This window comes from Equus quagga, chromosome 5 (genome assembly GCF_021613505.1).
Source record: "Equus quagga isolate Etosha38 chromosome 5, UCLA_HA_Equagga_1.0, whole genome shotgun sequence".
NCBI lineage: Eukaryota > Metazoa > Chordata > Mammalia > Perissodactyla > Equidae > Equus > Equus quagga.
The window spans coordinates 4,985,712-5,004,354 of NC_060271.1; the positions used below are offsets into that span (position 1 = coordinate 4,985,712).

General features: G+C 45.9%; 1 protein-coding gene across 1 annotated transcript in view; it reads right to left on the reverse strand.

Moving 5' to 3' along the window:
- Positions 1-18,643, reverse strand: part of MROH7 (maestro heat like repeat family member 7) — a 51,468-nt gene that overhangs the window by 32,634 nt on the left and 191 nt on the right. Inside the window, exon 2 of the mRNA XM_046662568.1 lies at positions 6,968-8,273. Within this exon, the coding sequence (XP_046518524.1) occupies positions 6,968-8,198 (1,231 nt within the window). The 5' untranslated portion in view covers positions 8,199-8,273. The remainder of the gene's footprint in view (positions 1-6,967; positions 8,274-18,643) is intronic.

The following is an 18,643-nucleotide window of genomic DNA, read 5'->3' on the forward strand; positions in this document are numbered from 1 at the left end:
CAAAGTTGGAGGCCTTACACTAATAGACATCAAATCTTACTCTAACCACAGCAACTAAGATGATGGTTAAGGACGGACGAATTGCCACAGGAGCAGAAAGAGTCCAGAGCTAAACTTGCACAGACACAGTTACTTGATTGACCTCAAAGGTGACAGTGCAATTCAGCGGGGAAAGGGCAGTCTTTTCAATAAGTGGTCTGGAGCAGTGAGCCTGGGGTGGGGGGAATGAACCGTAAGGCCCTCTGTAATACGGTTTTCCAAAATTAACACAAGATGTATTATCAATTTAATGTGAAAGACAAAACAATAAAGCTTCTGGAAGAAAATATGAGACAATTTTCACAACCTTTGGGTATGCAAAGATTTCTTAAACAGGAGACAAAAACCAATAGCCAAAAAAATTGGGAAATTGGGTTCTTTAAAATTAAGAACTTCTGTTGACCAAAAGGCTTCAGCAAGCCACAGACTTGGAGAAGATAGTTGCAATTCATATATCTGACAAAGAACGCATATCTAGATTACATGAAGAATTCCCACATATCAATAAGAAAAAGACAACCCAATTATTTTAAAATGAGCAAAAGACTTGAACAGGCACTTTATAAAAGAGGATATACAAACTGCCAATAATCATTTGAAAGATGCTTAATATCAGTAGTCATCAAGAAATGCAAATTAAAACCTCAACGAAATTTCACTAGACACCCACCAGAATGGCTAAAATTTGTTAAACTGATAACACCAAATGTTGGTGAGAATATGGAGCAATTGAAAGTCGCACATGTGGGAGGGTAAATTCATTCAACCACTTTGAAAAACTGTTCAGGACATCTACAAAAGCTAAACACGCTTATGCTATGACCCAGAAATTCCACTTCTAGATAAATAAATGTATCTGTGCACCAAAGACATGTACAAAAATGTTCAAAGTAGCTTTATTCATAATATTCAAAAAATAGAAACAATCCTAATGTCCATCAGCAGAAGAGTGGATAAACAGATTGTGGTGTGTTCGTAGGATGGAATACTGCAGAGCAATAGAAAAGAATGGACTGCTGAACATGCAATCATGTGGATGAATCTGACAGACGTAATGTTGGGCTAAAGAAGCCAGAGTCAGAACATACAGCATTATCCTATTGATAAGAAGCTCAAAAACATTGAAACAAAAAAACAACCCACTAACTGGGAAAAAATATTTGCAAGGCATATATCTGACAAAGGCTTAATATCCACAATATATAAAGAACTCTCACAACTCAACAACAAAAAATCAAACAACCCAATCAAAAAAATGGGCTGGAGACATGAACAGACATTTCTCCGAAGAAGATATACGGATGGCCAATAGGCACATGAAAAGATGCTCATCATCGCTGATCATCAGGAAAATGCAAATCAAAACTACACTAAGATATCACCTTACACCCATTAGAATGACAAAAATATCTAAATCTAATAGTAACAAATGTTGGAGAGGTTGTGGAGAGAATGGAACCCTCATACACTGCTGGTGGGAATGCAAACTGGTGCAGCCACTGTGGAAAACAGTATGGAGATTCCTCAAAAAATTAAAAATAGAAATACCATACGACCCAACCATCCCACTACTGGGTATTTATCCAAAGAGCTTGAAGTCAGCAATCCCAAAAGTCCTATGTACCCCAATGTTCATTGCAGCATTATTTACAATAGCCAAGACATGGAAGCAACCTAAGTGCCCATCAACAGACGAATGGATAAAGAAGATGTGGTACATATATACAATGGAATACTACTCAGCTGCAAAACAGAACAAAATCATTCCATTTTCAATGACATGGATGGATCTTGAGGGAATTATGTTAAGTGAAATAAGCCAGTTAGAGAAGAATAATCTCTGTATGACTCCACTCATATGAGGAATTTAAAAATGTGGACTAAGAACAGTTTAGCGGATACCAGGGGAAATGTGGGGTGGGGGGTGGGCACAAAGGGTGAAGTGGTGCACCTACAGCACGAATGACAAACATTAATGTACAACTGAAATTTCACAAGATTGTAACCTATCATTAACTCAGTAAAAAAAAAAGAAGAAGCAGCAGCTCAAAAACAGGCAAAACTAGTCTATGGTGATGCAAGTCAAGAGAATTGTGACCTCTATGGCAGTGGTTATGCAGTGGGGGCAATCCTGCTCCCTACGGAACATTGGCAATATCTGAAGACATTTTTGGTTGTCATGACTGGGGTGAGGATGGGACATTGCTACTAGCATCTACTGGCTTGAGTCCAGGGACGCATCTTGCGCTGCACAGGAGAGCTCTCCCACACCTGCACAACAAAGCATCATCCAACACGAAAGGCCAATAATGCCAAAGTTGAGAAACCTGCCCGGGAGAAGGGGTAGTGACCGGAAAGGGATACAAGAGAAGCTTCTGGGAAACTGCTGGAAAAACCCCATGTCTTGATCTGATCTGGTTGGTGTTGTGAGCGTGTACACATATGTAAACATTCATCAAGCTGTACACTTGAGATTAGTAGTGCCCTTTACATATTTTATTGATATGTGTTGTATCTTGAAAAAGTTATTGAAAAGCTAATACAATTTGAAAATACATTGTGTTTTTTTAAATGCAAAGGGACAAAATGCTCCTATTGAAAAACAAAGATTGACCCTAAATAGCCAAAGCGATCTTGAAAAAGAACAAAGTTGGTAGGTTTTCCTGATTTCAAAACTTACTACAAGGCTATAGCGATGGAAACACTGCAGTACTGGCATAAGGACAGACATACAGACCAAAGGAATAGAATAGGGAGCCCAGAAAAACCTTCACATGTATGGTCAATTGATTTTTGACAAGGGTGCCGAAACCATTCAGTGAGGAGAGGACATTCTTTTCAACAAATGGTGTGTGGGAAAACTGGATATCCACATGCAAAAGAATGAAGTTGGACCCCTACCTTACACTCGATGACAAAAATTAACTCAAAGACTTAAGAGCTGAAACTACAAAACTCATAGAATAAAACACAGGGGAAAATCTTCATGACATTGGATATGGCAACAATTTCTTGAATATGACACCAAAAGAACAGACAACAAAAGAAAAGGTAGGCCAGTTGGACTTCTTCAAAATTAAAACTTGTGTGCATAAAAGGAGACTATCAAGAGAATGAAAAGACAGCTCACGGAGTGGGAGAAAATATTTGCAAATCATATATCTGAGGAGAGACTAATATCCAGAATATCTAAAGTACTCCTGCAACTCAACAACAAGCAAAGACATTAAAAAATGGGCAAAGGATTTTGAATAGATATTTATACAAAGAAGATATGCAAATGGCCAATAGGCACATGAAAAGATGCGCAACTTCATTAGTCACTAGGGAAATGCAAATCAAAACCACAGTGAGATACCCCTTCACACCCTTTAGGATGGCTACTATAAAAATTTTTTTTAAACAGAATATAAGTGTTGGCAAGGACATGGAGAAATTAGAACCTCTGTACATTGCTGGTGGGAATGTAAAATGGTGCAGCAGCTATGGAAAACGGATTGACAGTTCCTCAAAAAGCTAAACAGAACAACTGTGTGATCCAACAATTCCACTCCTAGGTATATATCTGAAGGCACAGAAAGCAAGGATTCAAACACATGCTTGTATGTTAGTGTTTATGGTAGTGTTATTCACCAAAAGCCAAAAAGTGAAACCAAGCCAGTGCCCATCCATGGATGAACGGATAAAGAAAATGTGGTACGTACAGACATTGGAATATTGCTCAACCGTAAAGAACAATGAAGCGCTGACACTGGCTGCAACATGGATGACTCCTGAAGACATCACACTAAGGGAGACAAGCCAGACACACAAGGACAAACATCGTATAATCCCACTTAAATGAGGCGCCTTGAATAGGCAAATTCACAGGGACAGAAAGCAGATTATTGCTTACCAGGGACTAAGGGGGAGAGGAATGAAGAGGTATTGCTTTATGGTTAGAGTTTCTGTTTGGGGTGATGAAAAAATTTTGGAAACAGTGGTAAAGATTGCACAATATTGAGTGTGACAACGCCACTGAATTGTGCGCCTAAAATAGTCAAACTGGCAAATTTATGTTGTATATATTCCACCACAATTTTTTTAAAATTAATGTAATATACCAAAACCCACTGAGTTGTACACTTTATATGGGTGAATTGTATGATATGTGAATTATATCACAATAATAAGTGGATTCCACATGCAAAAGAGTGAAGTTGGACCCCAATTTCACACCATATACAAAAATTAACTCAAAATGGATCAAAGGCCTAAATGTAAGAACTCAAGTTGTAAAAGTCTTAGAAGAAAACAGGCATAAATCTTCATGATCTTGGATCAGGTAATGACTTCTTAAATACGACACCAAAAGGACAAAGAAAGAAAAAATAGATAAATTGGACATCGTCAAAATGAAAAACTTTTGTGTTTCAAAGGACACCATCAAAAAAGTGAAAAGACACGCCAGAGGTTGGGAGAGAATATTAACAAATCACATACCTGATAAGGGACTTTTATCTAGAATATATAAAGAACTCTTACAACTCAATAATAAAAAGATATGTAACGCAATTTTTAAAATGGGCAAGGATTTGAATTGACATCTCCAAAGAAGATACACAAGTGGCCCATAAGCGAATGAAAAGATGTTCAACATCATTATCCATCAAGGAAACACAAATCAAAACCACAGTGAGATATTTCTTCACACCCGTGAGAACGGCTGTAATCAAAAAGACAGGTAGTAACAGGTGCTGGAGAGGATGTGCAGAAACTGGGAGCCACGTACACGCTGGTGGGAGTGTGAAATGGTTCAGCTACTTCGGAAAACAGTCTGGCAGTTCCTCAAATGATTAAACATAAAGTTACCGTACGATCCAGCAATTCTGTTCCCAGCTTTATACCAAAGAGAAACAAAAACATATCCACGCAAAAACGTGTACACAAAGGTTCAGCACAGCATTATTCACAACAGCCGAAAGGTGGAAACAACCCAGATGCTCAGGAACTGAGGAATGGATGCACAAAATGTGGTCTATCCATATAGTGGAATATTATTCAGCCACAAAAAGGAATGGAGGGGGCCGGCCTGGTGGCGTGGTAGTTAAGTTTGTGTGCTCCACTTTGGCAGTCCGGGGTTCACAGGTTCAGATCCTAGGTGTGGACCCAGCACCACTCATTAAGCCACGCTGTGACAGCATCCCACATAAAATAGAGTAAGATTGGCACAGATGTTAGCTCAGCAACAATCTTCCTCAAGTAAAAAGAGGAAGATTGGCATCAGATGTTAGCTCTAGGCCAATCTTCTTCACAAGAAAAAAAAAGGAATGAAGTACATGACACATGCTACAACATGAATGAATCTTGAAAACATTATGCTAAGTGAAAGAAGCCAATCACAAAGGACTACATATTGCATGATTCCACTTATAGGAAATGTCCAAAACAGGGAAATCCATGGAGACAGAAAGTAGATTAGTGGTTTCCTAGGCTGGGGGGCACGGGTTAGGGGTGATATCGAAGGGGCTTGGGATTTCTTTTTGGGGTGATGAAAATGATCTAAAATTTATTGTGGTGGTGTTTGCACAACTTTGCGTATTTTTTAAAACCATTAAATTTCACAGTTTATTAAGTGGGTGAATTTTATGGAATGTAAATTATATCTTGATAAAGCTGTTTAAAAAAAAATCAACTTGCAAAAACAGAGTCCCTCTATACCATCAGCATCACCAGTACCAAACAGGAATTGTATTAGAAAATATGAGATGATTCACGATGGCAACAAAAGCTATCAATAAAAAGTACCTACAAATTTACTTTCAAAAAATGCTCTAGACATTTACAGAGAATTTTTAAAATTCTAGTAAAGGATATATCCTATATAAAAGGAGAACTTGAATAAATGGATAAACATTCCAACGAAAATACCAGAAGGATTTTTTGAGGACCTAGACAAATGTGTTCTAAAACGTGTACAGAAGAATGAGGATCTGCTAGTGGCCTCCAGGGCGTGTCGTGGATGCTGCTGTCCTCAGAACAATTTTGAAAAGAACTCTAAAAGAGGGCTTCTCATCCCATCAGTTGTGAATACATATTTACAAAGCCATGGTGATTTTTTTTTTTAAAGATTGGCACCTGAGCTAACAACTGTTGCCTATCTTCTTTTTTTTTTTCCTTCCTGCTTTTTCTCCCCAAATCCCCCCAGTTGTATATTTTAGTTGTGGATCCTTCTAGTTGTGGCACGTGGGACGCCGCCTCAACGTGGCCTGACCAGTAGTGCCATGTCCGTGCCCAGGATCCGAACCAGTGAAACCATGGGCCACCGAAGCGGAGCCCACGAACTTAACCACTCGGCCACGAGACCAGTCCCCATGGTAATTCTTTAAAAATCTCAATATGGTGTTGGTGCATGAACAAACAAAAACATTTGGAGACATAAACAATTGGAAGAAGTTCTTCACAACATCAAACCGACTAGGGATTACTTTATAGAACTCCTGCATATGAGAAGTGAGGCGCAGGCTCCAGACGGGACCTCAAGGCTTCGCCCAAGTGGGGACCTCAGACACTCCACAGAGGTGAGCTGAGCCCAGAGCCTGCCTGCCAGCTTCGGCACTGGCCCAACTTTGACTTGAGAACCCAGGTGTGGAATTTATCAAGAAAGAGAGGGGCATACATTTTGAAAGGAAGGTATAGTTAGCTGACTTGTAATTTGAACGTAATAAAAGTATTATTATATGGAGATATTACAGCTTGGGGAATTGAAGCTCAGAGAGATTAAGTAGCTTGTCCCAAGTCACACAGCAAGCCGAGGCTGAGCGCTAGATCTCATGCAATGTTATCCATTGCACGCTTTTCAGTTCCTCTCCCCTCCCTGCCCAAGTCTGAACACAGAACTCTTTCAGGTCAGTGTCCTCTCTGGGGCTGTCACCCTTGCCTTACTCACCCTCAGGGATGCTTTGGAAGGCCATGGTGTCCTTGTCCATGGTGTCGCAGGCAGAGAATCCCAGCGGGAAACGGCCCGGCTCGACACCAGCCGTCTTGCTCCAGCCCCCGAGACTGTCCTCCAGGGGCATGGTGTGGATGCTGTTGTCCTCGGAATAATCCTGCTGGCTGCTCAGCGTCAGGGTGGAGGTGTCGCTGAAGATGAGGCTGGAGCCAAGGCTCAAGGTCTCATTGGAGCCCAGGATCAGGGTCATGCAGGAGGGTGGAGACAGAGTGGGGTTGGGTCCATGGGTGCTGGAGTGCAGGCTGACACTGTCACTGGAGCCAGGAATCAGGGTGAAGCAGGAGGCCTGAGTGACAGTCAAGTTCAAATCAGACCTGGGATTGCCATTTGAAGCCACATTGATGGCTCCCTGGGAACTCGTGTTCCAGGTCTCACTCAAGGCTCCTTTCGAAACAGACCCAGAGATGTTACGTGAAATCAGAGTGATGGTCTTGCTGGTGTCTGGGATTGAGGTCGTGCATGACCCTGGAGCTGCATTCAGGTCCAGCTCGGAGGTGTTTCCCGAGCCCACGCGGAGCAGCTGATTAGAGCTGGGATCTGGAGAAGAGTTTGAGGCTGGAATAAGGAGCGCTTTTGAGCTCGGCGTGGAGATGCAGTGGCCTAGAACCAGGGCTTCTCTTGCATAGGGGCTTACGAATGGGTTTGACTCAGGCCTGGAAGGATTGGAGTTACTCTGACCCAAATCGGAAATCTTGCTTGAGAGGGAGTTGAAGACCTCCTCGGAATTCGGCCCAGAGTGGTTCCCAGAGCTCAGACCCTGGGGCTCCATCGGGCCAGGGCTCAGAAGAAGGTTTGAGGTTGGACATCCGGGCCCCTGTGAGTTAGGCCCTGAGATGGGATTCGACTCCAGGCCCGGGGTTTCAGCAGCGTGGGAAGCGGCGGTGTGGAGGCAGGCGGGAGCCATGGCCCTGCTGTCCTCAGATCTGGGGGTGTTATCAGATGCTCCGGTAGGGACCTCCTCTGAGACAAGGTTCAGCGTTGGATTAAGGTCTGGAACAAGAGCTGAGCCAGGACTCAGGGGTAGATGCAAGATGGAAACAATGTCCATATCTGGGTTGGGCCCAGAGATGGCGCCAGAGTCTAAATCTGGGGCCCCAGAGGAGTTGAGACTGGGTATCATCTTTGAGTCTTCACAGAGGACCAGACTAGCCCCTGGACTCAGGGCCATGCCTGGTCTGGAGGTCTCTCAATGCCACTGCCCCCTTCTCTCCAATAGCCAACTGTTGAGCTCCCTGCAGTGCTCCTGAGAGAGAGAAAAGGCAGATTCAGCCAGGCCTCACCTGTTAAAACCACCCCCTGGCTCCTCACTATCCTCAGGATGAAGGCCCCTGCATGACTACAAGGTCCTCCGTGACCACGCCCAGCCCGCCTTGCCAGCCGCATCCTACATGCTCTCCCCCTGCTCTCTCAGTTCCGGCCGTATCCTCTGTGCTCCCCTGCTTGGACTAGAGCCTGCCCCTCTCAGCTCACGGCCCTTTACAAATGCGATCCCCTTGGCTTGGAACCTCCTCCTACCGTCCCTTCCCAATCCCACTCCTCCTAGCAAAATACTCATCATACTTTATTCCAACGACTTATTTAGTGGTCTAGCCCCTGCTAGAGATGAGCTCTACACAGACAAGAACTGTGTATCTTAGTCCCTGGGACATCCCCAGCTTCTAGCACAGGGCTGGGTACACAGTAGGAAGTCCGCAATCACTAGACAAATGAGGAGCCTCTCTCGTCTTAGGTAGAAAAAGGGAAGGAAGAGCCGCCTTATTGATTATGCTACTTCCAGCCAACCCCTAAGTTGCTAGAACTACTCTGTAAATGGCTGTGGCACTAGTTCCCAAAGGAGCCTTGGTAGAGTTGCCCACTGCCCTTAACAGTTTGCTTGTTCTGGGTGAGGCAGGCTACGTAGAGGAGAACCTGGGGCCATCATCAACAACAGCCTGCCTCAACCCAACCATCTGACTGCTGGGTGAACCCCCCAACCCCCCACCCCACCCCACACCTGGGCCCCCTCCCTGCGGGAACTGTAGGGATCGCTCACCTGCATGCATGGTGTTCTTAAGCAAGAGTGGGCCCCTGGGAGGAGATGCAGAAGGAGACCAAGTCAGGCATAGAGTGGCTTTTTCAATACTTACTGAGAAAAGTCTACAGACCAGGCATGACATCTCCTAACCAAATCCCCCCTAAACACACACAAACACACACACACACACACAGCCCTGTAAGTTAGAAATTATTGCTCCGTTACATACTTAAGAAATAGAGGTCAAGGAGAGGAAGGTCACCCATCCTACTGGCCCTCAGGGCAGCCAAGACCATCCCTTCATGCCACCCATCTGCCTAACCCCCTCCGGGGCTTCCTGTTGTCTTCAGGACAGCATCTCCAATCCTTAGCAGGACCTGAAAGGCCCTTCTGTGTCTGGCCCCAACTCCCTTTTCCCCCTTCTTGCCCCTCCTTCCTCCTTTCCCCCTCCATTTCACCATCCCTCAACTCCTTTGAGTTTCCAAAGAGCCAGGCTCCTGGGTTAGGGCTGGGCCTTCCACAGGTCAGGCACCCTCTTCTCCAGCCTCCTTCCCTGGCTAACACCGACAGCTTCACCCTGTCAGATTTCAGCTCAAATGTTAAGACCCTTCCAGGTCCCCCAGACAGGTGAGGTCCACTTGTAAGTTCCCAGGGTCTCTTGTCCATTTCCCCTTTCTTGGCACATAGTATCTGGTTTCCCTCTAGACAGTAAGATCCATAGGAGTCCAGCATGGCACCTGGCACACAGTAAGCGTTCAGTGAATGAGCTTGTTATTTCATCTTTTTATCTCTTCTTCATTCACTCATCCATTCTTTCACTAGCTCATTTCATCACTTACTCATTCATGCACTAACTCATTCACTAAATCATTTATTCACTCCACAAATTTTGCCGTGCATCTTTATAGCTTGGCTTTGGAAAGACCATAGATTTGGAGTCATGCGGTCCTGGGTTCAAATCCCAGCTCATCCTCTTCCTAGTGTTAGTAAACTTGGGCAAGAGTCTTTCCCTTCTGGCTCTCGTCCTCCCTGTCTCTAATACAGGGAGCATAAAGGCTGCACCAAGGGTGGCTGTAGGTTCAGTGTCTGGCACAGAGCACACAGCCCACCAAAGACCTTCTCTAAATGATAGCTACCTGCTCCATGACTCTCCTCCAGGCCCTGAGGGCAGAGAGGTGTGAGGTGCTCAGAGCCCAGTGGGGGCTACCTTCCTTCCAGGTGAGCAGTTCAAGCACAGCTTTGTGTCCTGCCTCAGAAGCAGGAAGTGTCCACTTACCATCAGCACCAGAGCTGATTTTACATGGAAGCTAGTGAAATTTAAAATTTCAGGGTTCCTTGCTTACACAGTCCCTTTGGAAAGGGACTGTACTTAATTTTGTGTTCACAGTTTTGTCTTCTTTTACTTAAAGAGGAGCCTCAAAATTATAAAAAGCTTTGGGCTCCAAAAAACCCTAAACCATCCCTTGATCACCTCTCCCACCTGTGTGCGTGCTCCCACGCATGCACACATATGCACACAAACACACACACCACATCGTTATCAAAGGGAGTCATTTTCAACCTGGCAAAATAGGGGTTGGGTACAGCCTATGAAGCAGTGAGTAGGATTTTGGAAGGGCTAACTGGTTTGGGCTGTAGAAGAGAATACTCTCTACCCCTCTGACACAGCAGATGTGCAATGCTAGTCACTCGGCGGAAAGCCGCAGGTCTCAACCCTGGCTTTCCCTCCCTCTTCCCTAAGAAAAGAGCAGACCATCCGCACTCTCTCCTGTCCCCTCAATCCTCCTCCTTCATCCTGCAGCAGACAGGCAAGGCTTCAGAGCTGCCTGACAGCGACTGGGCAGCCTGCGTCTTACCCTCCACCAAAAGGCCGCTGTGCATGGGGAAGAGTAGTGGCTATTGAGGGGCTTGGGTGGGACCCAAGGGAACCAAAAGAGCTCACTACTGACTCAGCAGCCACAAGCTGCCTATTGGCCTTTGCCCCCAAGCCCTGGGGCCCCAAATGGGGAGGGCAGAGGATGCCGATAAAACAGCTAATCCTGTCCAAGACTGAGAGAATCATTGACTGATTTCCACCCTCTCTCCCCCACCCCAGTGAACCCTTCCAGGACCTGGACAAGAGGACAAGGGCTGGTGGAGCTCTCAAGGGGTGGAACCATCAGTGGATCTTCCAGTTCCTCATTGAAAACACTGTTATCAGCTGTATGGACCTGGAATGTGTTAGGCACTCGTGAGCGTGCATGCACACACTCACATGGGCACACGCACACATCTGCCAGTGGGGCACCTCAGACCTAGAGAATCCAAAACAGAACTTGCCATCTTTCCCACAAATCAGACCCTCTCATTCTCTTCTGTTGCAACGAGCCGGCACCACTATCCAAGCCAGAAATAGTATCATCCTTGACTACTCTCTTTCTCACTTTCTGCATCCCATTTTGGCCAAGTTCTGCTAATTCTGGCTCTAGAAAAGCTCCCAAATACCTCCACATATCACCATCGCCACTGCCAGACCCTAGTGCAGCTCCTATTGCCTGGGGCCTGGGTCTTAGACTCTCTCAACGGAGTCCCTATGTCTAGCGACAGCTCCCAACAAACCATTTTCCAATTGAGCCATAAAGATCTTCCTTTAAGATTGCACTCAGCAATGTGGTACTGACATAAGGATGGACATATAGACCAATGGAGTAGAATTGAGAGTCCAGAAATAAGTCCATGCATCTACAGTCAGTTGATTTTGACAAGGATGCTAACTCTATTCAATGGGGTAAGAATAGTCTCTTCAACAAGTGGTGGGGGGACAGCTGGATGCCAACGTGCAGAAGAGTGAAGTTGGACCCCTACTTCACACTATATACAAAAATTAACCCAAAAAGGGTTAAAGACCTAAAGAGGTAAAATTGTAAAACTCTTAAAAAGAAAGCATAGGGGCAAATCTTTATGCCCTTGGGTTTGACAATGGTTTCTTAGATATGACACCAAAAGCACAAGCAACAAAAGGGGAAAAAAGATAAATTGGACGTCATCAAAATAAAAAACTTGTGCATCAAGAAATATGATCCAGAAGCGTAAAGACAACCTATAGAATGAGAGAAAATATTTGTAAATCATATATCTGATAAGAGTTGAGTATCCAGAATATATAAAGAACTCTTACAACTCAACAACAAAAAGATAAACAATCCAACTTAAAAATGGACAAATGACTTAAATATGACACTTCTCCAAAGAAGAAATACAAATAGCCAATAAGCACACAAAAATATGCTTAAGGGCATTAGTCATCAGGGAAATGCAAATCAAAACCAACATAAGATATCACTTCACACCCACTAGAACAGTTATAATTTTTAAAAATGGAAAATAACAATTGTCGGCAAGGATGTAGGGAAATTGGAACACTTAAACTGCTGGTAGGAATGTAAAAAGGTGTAGCCTCTATAAAAACCAACTTGATGGTTCCTCAAGAAGGTAGAGAGTATTACCATAAGATCTAGCAATCCCACTCCTAGGATATACCAAAAAGAATTGAAAATTGGTCTTCTGGCGAAAACTTGTACACAAATGTTCATAGCAGCATTATTCACAAGAGGCAAAGGTGGAAACAACCCCAATGTCCACCAAGTGGTGAGTGAATAAATAAAATGTGGTATATCCATAAAATGGAATATTATTCAGCCATAAAAAAGAATTAAGTACTGATAAATGCTAAACATGGATAAACTTTGAAAATATTATGCTAAGTGAAAGAAGTCAGACACAAAAGGTCACATATTGTATGATTTCATTTATGTGAAATATCTAGAATAATCAAACCTATAGAGACTAAAGGCAGATTAAAGCAGACAGAAAGAGGTTGCCCGGGACCAGGGAAAGGAGAGGATAGGAAGCGACTGCTTACTGGATACAGCGTTTCCTTTTGGAGTGACAAAAATGTTCTCTTGGGGCTGGCCCCGTGGCCGAGTGGTTAAGTTCGCAAGCCCCGCTGCAGGCGGCCCAGTGTTTTGTTGGTTCGAATCCTGGGCGCGGACATGGCACTGCTCATCAGACCACGCTGAGGCAGCGTCCCACATTCACAACTAGAAGGACCCACAACGAAGAATATACAATTATGTACTGGGGGGCTTTGGGGAGAAAAAGGAAAAAATGAAATCTTTAAAAAAAATGTTCTGAAACTACATAGTGGTGATGGTTGCACAGCATTATGAAGATATTAAATGTTTCTACTAGTAAGTTTTATGCTACGTGTATGTACCACAATTTTTTTAATGCATGTAATAGACAAGAGGGCATAGACTCACCTTGTCCCTGCTCTTCTCTCCTAAATACAACGAAATATCCTGGAAATAATTCAACAGGCAACCATAAAAGGACTCTGAAAGCTAGAAAGAGGCAGCAGACCGCTAGGGACCTCAAGACTGGAGGGATGACACTGTGGTGAGTTCTCCAGGTTTTTCTTTTTATCTCCCACATACCGAAGACTGGGCACCAGAGAGCCCTGCAGCACAGATCTGCCAAGAGCATATATACACACACCAAAAAGGAAAAGAAAAGCCTACTCTTCTTGGCCAAAGGAGCAGAAAAGGGAAAGCCCAACAGACAGGGAGCCCCAGTGGGGAGCCACAATCAGCACTCCATACCCGGAGCAGTGGCAGGCCAATCCATCTACAGGGACACTGTCAGCAGAGCCATGCATCTCTGGCCCTTCCACTCAGTGGCAGAGAGCTCACCAGGTCCCACAGCTCCTGGGCCCCCAATCACAGCAGGTGGCCCAGGGAAGTACCTTCCGCCCTTGCAGGCAGCACCAGCAGGAATGAACAGGAGCTCCAGCAGTGCCAGAAGAACAAAGCAGACCACGGCTCTGAAAACTATCATTGGAACTACAGTCCATAAAATAGGCCAGAACTGACACTGTCTTAACAGGTGGGCTGCCTGCTGAAATAGAAGACTTCAGGATCAAGAGTCTTTTAACATAATGTCCAAAATGTCAAGGATACAAAATGTCAAGTGATAACTCATCATACCAAAAACTAGGAAAATCTCAGCTTGAGCAAAGATAATCAACTAACGCTAACACTGAGATGAATCAGATGTCAGAATTTGTGATAATGATTTTAAAGCAGTTGTTACAAAAATGCTTCAACAGGTAATTACCAATCCTCTTGAAACAGATGAAAAAATAGAAAATCTCAACACAGAAATAGAAGTTATAAGAAAATACAATAAGAAATTAAAATAGAAGTTATTTTATTTATTTATTTTTTTTTTGAGGAAGATTAGCCCTGAGCTAACATCTGCTGCCAATCCTCCTCTTTTTGCTGAGGAAGACTGGCCCTGAGCTAACATCCGTGCCCATCTTCTTCTACTTTATATGTGGGACGCCTACCACAGCATGGCTTGCCAAGCAATGCCATGTCTGCACCCGGGATCCAAACTAGCGACCCCAGGCTAGTTGGAACATGCGAACTTAACTGCTGCACCACTGGGCCGGCCTCAGAAGTTATTTTAAAAGTACAACAGCTGAAATTTTTTTAAAAACTTGCTGGATGAGCTCAATAGTAGAGTGGCAATGACAGAGGATAGAATCAGTGAGCTTGAGGACAGATCGATAAAATTTGCTTAATTTCAACAACAAAGAGAAAATGGACTGAAAAACATGAACAGAGCCTCAGGAATTTGTGGGAAAAAAACAAAATAATGTTCTCATCATCAGAGTTCCAGAAGGAGAAGAGAAAGAGTACTGAAAAAATATTCAAAGAAGCAATGGCTGAAAACTTCCCCAAATTAGTGAAAGACATAAACATACAGATTCAGGAAGCTTATGGGATAAGCATCCAAATGAGATAAACTCAAAGAAATCCATGCCAAAACACGTCACGATTAAACTTCTGAAAGCTAAAAACAGTGAAGAAGACTCCTAAAAGCACGAGAGAGCGTTAGCTACAGGTGAGCATCCACTTAAATGACAGATTTCTCACGTGAAACCATGGAGGCCGGAGAGGAACGGTACACATTTTGCAAGCGCTGAAAGAAAAGTACTGTCAACTTTGAATTCTGTACCTGTCAAGACTTTCCTTCAGGAATGAAGGAGAAATAAAGATATTCTCAGACAAAGGAAGAATGTACGCAAATCCAACCACGCCAGTCCCCTCTTAGAAGGCCTCTGTGACTTCATGGGTTTCCAGACTCTGGGGTGTACGTAAAGCTTGTATTTTTTAAAAGACACATTCCTGGGCCTCGCCCTCAGAAACTCCACTTTGTAGGCCTTGGTGGGCCCAGCAATCAGCCTTTTTATCAAGCTTATCCCCAAAGTGATTATCACACAGCTGGTGGACAGGCCTCTGGTGGGGGCATCCTGACCTGCAGTCCAATGTCTGTGTTTCTCACACGACCCTCAGCCCACAGGCCCAGCCCGTCTACCTCTCCAGCTATATCCATCCCCTCCCCAGCCCCATAGTTGAGCCGCTCTCAACCAAGTTGCACCCAATACTCGAACTATTCTCAACTTATCCCAGGGCCTCAGGTGTGTCGGCCTCCCTCTTGACTTGGGGCCTTTGCAAATACTCTTTCCTGTTCCTATAAACTTCCCCAAGTCTACCCACCTAAACCTCCATCACTTTCCCTGGCTAATAGCCAGTCGCATTTCAGATGCCAGCTTACGTGTCCCTTCCTCCAGGAAGTCTTCCTGGGACCCTCAAGTGTGGGTGAGGCGCCCTCTTCATGTGATCACCCTGTATCAGAGGATCGCTTTGTCTACTTGTATTTCTTCACTCTAGAAAATGAGCTTGGTGAGTGTCTGGCTGTCTGGCTGTCTTGTTACCCCCGTTTTCCCAGCATGTGGCACAGTCCCAGCACACAGGGGAGAGTCAGAAAACATTCATGAAGTAAGGGAAAGAATGAAGGAGTGAACAAATAGCAACTCTTCACGATGGGTGTCCTTATTTACCGGGATGTTAATTCAGACCACTCGGGGATCTACAGTGATTTTTGCAAAGCCTCCAGCAAGTGGCAGAGGTGGGATTGAAACCTCAGGTTGCTGAGGCATGGATCGCTCTGTGAAGCCACATCTTCCCATTTCTCATTCCTCACTCCCTCTGCCGCTCTTAGGCCTCTATCCTGGAGAAAAAGTCTAATGAAAACAGCACACGTAAGGGGCTGGCCCGGTAGCACAGCGGTTAAGTGTGCATGTTCCGATTCAGCGGCCCCGGGTTCACCACTTCGGATCCCAGGTGCGGACATGCCACCGCTTGGCACACCATGCTGTGGTCGGCATCCCACATATAAAGTAGAGGAAGATGGGCACAGATGTCAGCTCAGGGCCAGTCTTCCTTAGCAAAAAGAGGAGGATTGGCAGCACATGTTAGCTCAGCGCTAATCTTCCTCAAAAAAACCCAAAAAACAGTGCACATCTCCAGATGCCCAGCTATAATGCACAGATCCAGGCCTTTGGGGTCAGCTAGACCCGAATTTGAAACCTGCCATGTCTCTCACCAGTGGTGTGAGCCTGGGCAGGTAACTACGCTGAGCGTCAATCTTAACACTCTATCCACAAGATTAGTGCGGGGAATAAAATGGGATAACGCACGTAGTTGTGATCCCAGCGCCCAGCCCCCAGTGGGCGCTCAACAAACATTCATCCTCACCAGCCCTTCCTCCCCGTGGGGGGGTGAGGGAGACCTGAGAAAGAGACCAACCCGGCATCCAGGTTGTCTGCCTTCTCTTTCCCCCAGTCTATGGTACTCCTTCCTGGGCCTTCCCACTCTCCTCCTCCCCTGTTCCCCCCGACTCCTACGCCCCATGCTCTCAGAAGTTGACGGCCTAAACTCTTTCTCCACGAGCCTTGAGCTGCTGACATAAAGTTCAATGTGTTACCTCCACCGGGGGCATCCACATGGTAACAGAAAATTCAGCTTTGAGCCCAAAATGTAAAGCTCTAACTGTGGAATTACAGCCAGAGGGGGGAGACTTTTACCTAAGGGGGTGGGGTCAAGGTGGTAACTGCCTTCTGGAGGCTGTGGAGGCTGCGCCCACCCCTGGGGCTTCCCCAGAGCCACCTCAGCTTACCTCGGCTCCCCCCAGCCCAGGCCAGTGTCACGGTCTTTGTGAGGTCACCACCACTCAGGAGTTCCAGGCCAATGAGGGCCCTCTCCTGCCTACACAGCAGGGAGACGCAGGGAGGTGGCCTTCCAGAGAAGGGTCTGTCTTCAGACCCTCCACCACTGCCTGGAAATGCCCTCACCCCAGTGGAGACCGAACTCCCTTCCGGGCCCTCGGGCTCCCCGTCAAAGCCCCTCGGCACATGACCTCGTGCCTCCACTTATCTTGGGGTGACAGCGTGGTTCTGAGGAACACTGTAGGTTTGGGGGACAGCAGATCTGAGATGGAGCCCTGAGGGTAGCGTGGTGTGTGCAAAGGGCTCTGGAATCAGGTGGTCTGTGACGAGGAAACTGAGACCCACGAGGGAAAAGATGGGCCCAAGGTCAGAGCCAGGACACTGCCAGTGTCGCTTATCTCTTCCTACACCCGCGGCACAGATAACAGTGGAGCAGCGCGCACAAGGGCCGGGCCAGGAGAACCAGACAGTGAAGCCTAGATTCTGTGATAAGGAAATGGAGACACCGCTGTCTTTCCGGAGGAAAGCTTTTTAACGATGACCAATGACAAAGCTGGTCAAGATTACCAGTGTCTAGATAGAAAAACTTCAAAACGACAGTGGAACCGTCCATTAAGCTGTATTCCCGTCTCCCCAGGCCGATCTCAGGATAGGCCGTGTGCATCACGTGACCTTCTGAGCTGTGTGGCCCAGAAATTGGCTTCATCAGACACAGCCCCCACCCCTGGGGGCCCACAGCGCTGGACAGTGGATCCCCTGCCAGCCCCCTCAGATCTGCCTTCCCTTCTCCTGCCCTGCCCGTGGGGAGCCCTGCACCTCCGGCTCCCTCAGGAGCCTGACCCTGGGTTCTTCCTCCACTCGCTTCTTCCCCACGGCCTGCCAACTTGGTCATGTTCTCTTTCTCAGCAAAAATTCTCCCTTCAAACTTGCTGCTTCTCACCCAGCCCCTCACTCACTCTGCCTCTCCAAGAGCCCCCTTTCCACTTCTCCCTCCCTCCCCTGGCCTCATTCACCCAATTAACCACCAAGTCCTTCCAATTTTGCCTCCAAATCCATCCTGTCCCTCCAACCCCACACCCTTCGTCCTGGCTCGGGTCCTCGTCATCGGAGGCCCAGGTTCTGGCCAGTCTTCTCAACAAGGTCCCACAGGGCAGGCTCTCCCCTCTGCTAGCCACCTCCATCGTTCACCTCCCACCGCCTGCACGGTCATGGTCACGGCCACGCCCCTTGGTCTGGCATTGAGGCCCCCTCACCACCTGCCCCTGCCTGCCTGTCCACCTTCTTCCTGCTCCCTTTTCAATTTTTAAAGTTTGTGCTGAAGCTTCATATACATACAGAAAACTGCAGGAATCATGTCAATTTTGGTGAATTTTCATGGCGTGAGTGTACCCATGTAACCGGCACCCAGATCCAGAAATGGAACCTCACAGGACACCAGGCCTTCCAGTCCTCACCAAGGGCAGCCCCTCCCCTGCCTTCCAGCACC